The 7,647-nt window shown below is 40.9% G+C and overlaps 1 protein-coding gene across 1 annotated transcript in view; it reads right to left on the reverse strand.

The window, feature by feature from the left end:
- Ibtk (inhibitor of Bruton tyrosine kinase) overlaps positions 1 to 7,647 on the reverse strand; it is a 65,565-nt gene that overhangs the window by 50,168 nt on the left and 7,750 nt on the right. Inside the window, exons 3-4 of the mRNA XM_029481964.1 lie at positions 4,018 to 4,114; positions 1,451 to 1,575 (exon numbers count right to left, since the gene is read on the reverse strand). Coding sequence (XP_029337824.1) covers positions 1,451 to 1,575; positions 4,018 to 4,114 — 222 coding nt within the window. The remainder of the gene's footprint in view (positions 1 to 1,450; positions 1,576 to 4,017; positions 4,115 to 7,647) is intronic.

Raw genomic sequence — 7,647 nt, forward strand, 5'->3', positions numbered from 1 at the left:
TGAAATTAAGGAGTAGAAAAACCCTCACATTCTAAGCTACTGAGTCTGGATCTTCCCAAGGATGAATCAGCTAACTATTTAGTTTAAAACAAAGTTATGCCGGGCAGTGGTGGCGCAGAGACAGGCGGATTTCTGAGTCCGAGGCCAGCCTGGTCTACAGAGTTGAGTTCCAGGACAGCTAGGGCTACACAGAGAAACCATGTCTCGAAAAAAANNAAAANNAANNANNANNANNANNANNANAAAAAAANCTCCAAAGTAATAACAAGTAACAAGAAGAACCAGAAGTGATATCAACAAGGGAAAGATCAGTGCTTGGGAATCAAGTTAGACACTGTCCTCACTATCCACGAAAGAGCTAGAAAGAGGCTTGGCAGGGAGAATTATGCTAGAATCTTGCATGTCCTCCAAAGGCCCCTCCCTGTGTAAAAAGGCTTGGTCCTCAGGTTGGTGTCACTGGCAGGTGGTAGAAATTTAACAAGGAGGTGGGGGCTAGTAAGAAGTGAAAGATCATTACAGGAANGCCCTCCCCTCAAAGGGGACTATGGGAGACCAGTCTTTCCTTCCCACTGACTGCTGACTGCTGTCAGGTGAGCAGTGTCCTTCCTCTACCACAGTCTTCAACAGGCTATGCTAGCTCGCCAGAGCCAAAACACACAGCCAACTAAACATGGACTCCACAACTTTGATCCAAAATAAATCTTTCCTCCTTTCAATAAATCCCAGGATTTTTGGTTTTTTATGTGTAGCCCTGGCTATCCTGGAACTCACTCTGTAGACCAGGCTGTCCTGGAACTCAGAAATCCGCCTGCCTATGCCTCCCAAGTGCTGGGATTAAAGGCNTACGCCACCACTGCCTGGCGCTTTTTGTTTTTTGTTTTTTGTTTTTTTAACAGAAAGATTAACACAGCTCATAAGACAAAGATGAACTTAAATGATGTGATCTGTAAATATCTTAGCATTAAAATGAGGACAGAGTGAGTAGCAAAACTAAGACTTCAGACTTGTTATGTAAAGGAAGCTGAAGAGAGGAGTAGCATTAACGACAGTAAGCACACACACAGAGCAAGCAGGCACATCCTGACAGTGGCACACTCTGTGCAAGTAAAACCCGTCACTCAGCAAAGCTCCTCAGGTTACCACTCAAAGCGCACACCCACTCACATTTAGAGTATCAGGACCATGCACCAAAAATCACAGCAACCTGAAACACATGCACTTGAAAAAAAAAAATGCCCTGGCACCCCTTTCAAATATTTCATACATCCAGGGTACCTTACAGTCCTGATATGACTAAAACTAATACAGTAAGAAAAAAGAAACGGAAGTAGGAAATTCCTGATGGATTGTATCATTAGACCTTCAAAAGAGTAAAATTGTGCAAGATCCAAATTATAAAATACAAAGTTTGCCTTATCTCTCAAAGTACACAGACGATCCCTGAGAATACCTGCTTGACATAAACCCCAGTCCTGGAGAACAGGTCCAGCAGCTCGGGGTGATGTTTGCTGTTCTGGCTTCCGTGGCCCAGAGTGAAGTTTGTGTTATCTCCCCAAGTATAGACTTCTGTGGGATCTGAAATAGAAATTAAGATTTCTTTTTATACTGTTATGGTTTAAGCAAATTATAACTTAGCCTAATTATAGATACACAGTGAGCATCAGTTCACCTGAAACATGATTCAATAGAAACTGATCTAGTTCCCATATTTAGAACAATTGTAATAGTATAAATATGAATCTATTTAACACAATATATAATTCTTGGAAATTCTAACACTCAAAACATCAAAATCACAGTTAAAGCTTGAATCTGATGTGAGCAATCACAGCATTTGGTCCTGCCTCGGGTCCTCACTGGGAGCTAACAGGTAACCTCTGTGAGCCACCACCTGCCACGTCTATCTTGTTTCCAAGAAACTCTAAGTATAAAATTCCTACTTACAGCTGTGTTTATAAACGTGAGCACAGCACCACTGGTACTGCATGTTACTACACAAACATGAACGTTGCTTAGGGGATCTGAGGGATTNAGTCAGGGATTGAGAGTGCAGGGCAGCCTCTGAATTCATTATGTAACAGAGCATGGCCTCGCCNTCCTTCCTNCAACACCACCTCACAAGTACTGGGAGTACAGATCTAAATGAGCACACACACAAACCTGACATTAAATTNCACAGTTCACTCTTGATACATGAAATAACAATGGCTAGNACAAACTGATACAAAATTTAATCAGAGGTAAGTGTGATAAGTCTTTGTTTTTATTCTGGAAGACTGAAAATACTGTAAGATGAAATTTTGAATGTCATGTAAAAAGCAGTGTGACTGTGGAGTGGAGAGAGCAGCGGGGGGCAGGGGGTGAGGACTGTGTTCTCACTTAGCTTAGATACAAACTACACAGCACTCCCATTTAATTCTCTTCTTTCCTATAAATCCACATTTCCAAAACCAAGAGGGCAAGTGACACTACATGTGCAAGTAAGATCAAGGAGATGGTTCACTGGGAAAAAGTGAGTGTCATACAAGTATAAGGGCATAAGTTCAAATCCCCAGAGTCCATGTAAAAGCCAGACATAAAGTGAGCATCTGTAAGCCCAGGACTCCCACAAGGCAATAGGAGTCAAAAGCAAGAAAATCCCAGAAGCTTGTACAACAGTTAATCTGCCAGATGCAGCAGAAAAAATAGGTGCTATCTCAAACAAGGTGAAAGGCCAGAACCAACACCCAGGGCCACCTCTGTCCTCACACATGTACTGTGTGACATAAGCTTGCCCATATTCATACACAAACTCAGACATATACACTCACACACACAGACACTTACTAAATAAATTGATTTTTTTTTTAAGTTTTAAATGTGTGGATAAAACAGTTACTTCTATTCTTTGTTTTCATTTACTTCAGATGTTGATGTTGTTTCCNGAGTGCACATTATGACTTTAAACTAGTGAAAATTATAAAATGCCAACCCTTTGAGTTGTATTTTAACTCTTACAGACATACAATTTTAAAAAGACAAAAAAAAAACTTTATTAATACACAAATTTAAAAAACCCAACAGACATGAAAGTAAAAGTCCTNTGTATATATTCAAACAAATAAATGCTCAATATTTTAATGACAATGGAATTCTATTAAGAGTTTCCAGGTGAGGGAACCCTCTAGAATGTACCAGAGACCTGGGAGGTGAGAGACTCTCAGAACTCCAAGGGAGGGACCTTAGATGGAATGTCCATCGGTGGGGAGAGGGAACTTTAGTCCATCTCCAGTAGACAGACAGGACATCAAGTGGTGGGATGGGGTTGTCATTCCACAGTCAAAAACTCTGACCAGAAATGTTCCTGTCTGAAAGAACTACAGGAACAAAAATGGAGAAGAGCCTGAGGAAAAGGAGGTCCAGTAACAGGCCCAAATTGAGATCTCACTCAGGAGGCCCCAAGGCCTGACACTATTACTGATGCTATGGCGTGCTTACAAACAGGGTCCTATCATGACTGCCCTCCAAAAGGCCCAACAAGCAGCTGAAAGAGTCAGATGCAGATGTTTACACCAATGGGCAGAAGCTGCTGACCCCTGTGGTTAAATTAGGGGAAAGCTAGAAGCAGCTGAGGAGGAGGGTGACCCTGTAGGAGGACCAGCAGTGTCAACTAACCTGGATCCCCAGGATCTCTCAGACACTGAGCCACCAACCAGGCAGCATACAGCAGCTGATATGAGGGCCCCAACACATAACAGCAGAGGACTGCTGGGACTGGACTCAGTCAAAGAAGATGTACCTAACTCTCAAGAGACTCAGTGAGNGGGGAGGTCTGGTGTGGTGGGGACATCCTCTCAGAAATGGGAGGTGGAGGGAAGAAAGGGGTGTGGGGTGTAAAACAGTTGAAGGATGGACCAGGAGGGGGATAAAGTCTAGACTGTATAAATAAATAAATAAATAAATAAATAAATAAATAAATAAATAAATGTGTTTCCAAAGCTGCACCTTGCTAGGCTGCACTTGTGGAACTGTTCTTACCGGTGTCCTTAAATACAACATGAGTTGGCCTGTCCTTCATAAGAAGATCCAAAGGTGACAATCCTTCTTTATCTTGCATATACAAGCTAACACCATGCTAAGGAAAAAAAGTACACATTATCAATTTATGCCAAATCAGTAACATCTACTCTTAAATATCAAAATCAAATGGTCAACCCCATAAACACATTGAAAACAGAAAATAACCATTATCCCTTATAGCCACAGACATTTTTCTCTGATATACAAAAGAACTAAAAAATATCAAATGCTCAATTATTGGTAGACCAAGAAAGAAATAACATTCTAAATTTTGGTTTGTTTGTGTGTGTGTGTGTGTGTGTGTACACAGGTGCCCACTGACACAGAAGTGGACCATCGGGTCACCTAGAACTAGAATTACTGGTCCTTGTGAGCCACCCAATGTGGGTGCTGGGAGATGAACTCCCTTCCCCTAAAGTGCAGCATGCACTCTCACTGCTGAGCCATCTCTAGCCCCAAGGTAACATTTAAATCAGGAGGCACGACAGATTTTCAAGGTAAATACGTCTCCACTGAGACTCCATCCGTGGCACTGCTGGAGGTAGAGGACAGCTGACAGGTAGGCCGATAGGCCCTCTCCATCACTGTCCTGCACTACTGAAGGAGCTACAGAGTTGGCATCTTCCTCTTGTTGCTTTGCAAACACTATGAGGTGAGTAGAGTGCTCCACCGCAGGCTCCAGGCCATGATGTGCTGTGCTACCACAGACCCCAGTCAATGGGACCAATGAGAAATGGTGTGAAACCTCTAAAAACACACACCAAAATCCAATTTCTTCATCATAAGGTAATGTACCTCAAGTATTTTGTTACAGTGACTTCAAACAAACCGGAAGAGGTACATCTGATGGCCTGGAAGGACATACATCTGTATATATGGAGTAAAGCACATTTACAGACCTACTAACTTTCTATAGTCTACTTCATGTCTATACATGAAAGGGTTGCAAAGATTTCACAGCAAAGGCAGCAGTAGTCAGCGTTTGTCTCCTATGACATGATCCTGTTTCCTTCATCTCACCTGCCCTGGTCTTAATGGGCAGACTGATGGGCATAATATTCCAAACTATACACATGACAAATGAGAACACGGTAATTCTGAGTACATGTAGCTTGTTATCTATCTCTACTAGACCTTACTGACCACATGTATCTGCATGATCCTATGCAGTAGCCTCTCAACAGAACACAAGACTCTAGACTCTTGTTCTCCAGAACCCCTTGAGGNCTTCCTTACTTCCTAAAATACTTGAACGCTAAAGGTACATATGTTGAGCAGAGTCTGTGCCACTTGTTTAAGATAATTCTCTCCGTACATATCTCCCAAATGTGTAATTTACAAAATAGTGTTTAAGTCTACAGCAGCCTAAAGAGCCTGAGAATTTTATGATAGTTTCCTATGGGTAACAGATGGACTACATACATCACTTCATTACAGAGCACTAATGCTACTGAAAACACTAACATCTGTTTTCATCTTAACTGTATAGTCCTAAACACTGTAAGGTAAAAACGATCATTACTAGGATTCAGAGGAAGATTAAAATTTCAGANCAATTATTATGTTTATAGTTATTCTATATTGGTTTGAAAAGTAGTTTTTGTTTATAGGTCTAAGGTCACTTGGAAGTCCTGGCTGTCTCTTCTATGGGTGTCTAACATCATCCTAAGATCTTTTTGCTTTATGTTACTACCACTGGTTTCTGTTATGTGCAAACTCCTAACACTACAATATTTTAAAGCTGTTTCCTATTTATATTTAATTATTTTATTTTTGCCTATCTCCCATTTGTAATGTTTCTAATGTCTCTAATGTATCACTCTCTGGCATGTACTTACACTCAAAGGTATTTGTTCGAAATACTTTGGGACTAGGTTTCCATAGCAGTAAGACAAATCAAAGCAAGTTCTTCCGGATCCATGAGTAAACAGCAGTATAAGTCAATGGCACAAAGGGTCATGACACTTGACTGCAATCCTAGCTAGGAAATAGGATTACAAGTTTGAATTCACCTTGAGCAAAATCCAGTCTCCAAATCTAAAAATGACTAAGTATAGTTCACCATGGAGTTCTGGCCTGTCATGTGTGAGGCCCTAGGCTCACCCCAATATTACAAATGAAGCAGTTTAAAGTACACTACAACAGATGCAGTAGAATCCTATATGCATAAAGCCTTTGGCATTCCATCACATCGTGGAATAAAGCTGTCAGAGCCATGATACTTAAACTTGCTATCTATATTGTAGCTTTATGTAGGCAGAGTCTCTGCCAAGGTTTTCTGTATTCAGCAATCAAAGACTGACAATATAGGCAGTGTGGGTGTATATTTACTGAGCAACTTATTTTGGCATTTGATATAAAAATGCTATAGTGCAAGTTTTATCTGATGCAAATTCACTGAGCCTCAATTCATGATTATAGTGTCTTGTTGCCAATATGTGACACGTTTAGTACTCTAGTGTACATGAGAAAGCTGACATGAAGCCCCTCAATGAAGCCTCGTCCTGCACCCCTTTCTGCTGATAGAATTTCGAGGTCACAGGAAGGGACATGATGAGCAGGTATCTTACAACAGGAGAACACTAAACAGTTTTGGAAGAATTTTTTGGTAGAAAAGTTTTAGCAGTGAACTTCACTCACTATNAGTTATCTATCAGTGGTCAGTACGTCTCTAATAATAAGACAGTCTAAGGGCAAGATGCCCAAAGCACAATTTCCCAGCTTCTCATAGCCAATGCACACCCACACCACCGTGAAAATCTAAAGCAGGCAAAGTCCAAAATCTCGGCCACATCACAACTGTTTAAATTGAAGCCCTAAATACAGACTTATGACTAGTAAGAAACCTTCAGACAGAACTCCCTTTTGTAGACATAACTGAATTTTTGGAATTATGTTTGGAAATTATCCAAGATGTCTTAAGTCAGACACTTAAGACAATTTAGCTCCAGAAAATAAATACTGCACCATCAATTCTAGAGAAATTTTAACCCAGTAACATGGCTGCTCTGGCAAGGGGTCACATCCAAAGACCGTCTAAGTCTATGTGACCCAGCTGAATGCAGACATGCTCTGGATTACAGTGTGACCCATTGGGGAGACAGACACCTTTAGTCCCTAAGACTGAAGGTAAGGCTGGTTTGTAGAAGGAAGCAGCCATGTTTGAAAGTGACATCTAATTGAGGGGGTGTGTTGAGTGTGTATGGTAGTTTTACCAGGATAGTTTCACAGAGACAAAGAGGGCAGAGAGAACAAATTAGACAAAGGTGAAGACAGAATGAGCCAGAGAATGAGAAGGAACCACAGATTAGAATATATTGCCAAAGTTAGGACAAGGCCAGGCAAAGCAATTCAGTCAGAGGCCAAGAAAAGCCAGAATCAGTCTTGTAAGATTAGATTGTTCAGAGGCTAGAAGATTCCAGTTCTAGGCCTAAGTAGGGATGGTTAGAACAGAGAAGGAAACACTCTGGGTTCATGTATTCAAACAGCTTGGGTATGGTTCTCATCTCATCCTTTCTTCTGCATAAAAGTGACATTTATAATCAATATAAATATAAATTATTTTGATGAGCATATAGTAAAAAAAAA

Source organism: Mus caroli, chromosome 9 (assembly GCF_900094665.2).
Source record: "Mus caroli chromosome 9, CAROLI_EIJ_v1.1, whole genome shotgun sequence".
Classification (NCBI taxonomy): domain Eukaryota; kingdom Metazoa; phylum Chordata; class Mammalia; order Rodentia; family Muridae; genus Mus; species Mus caroli.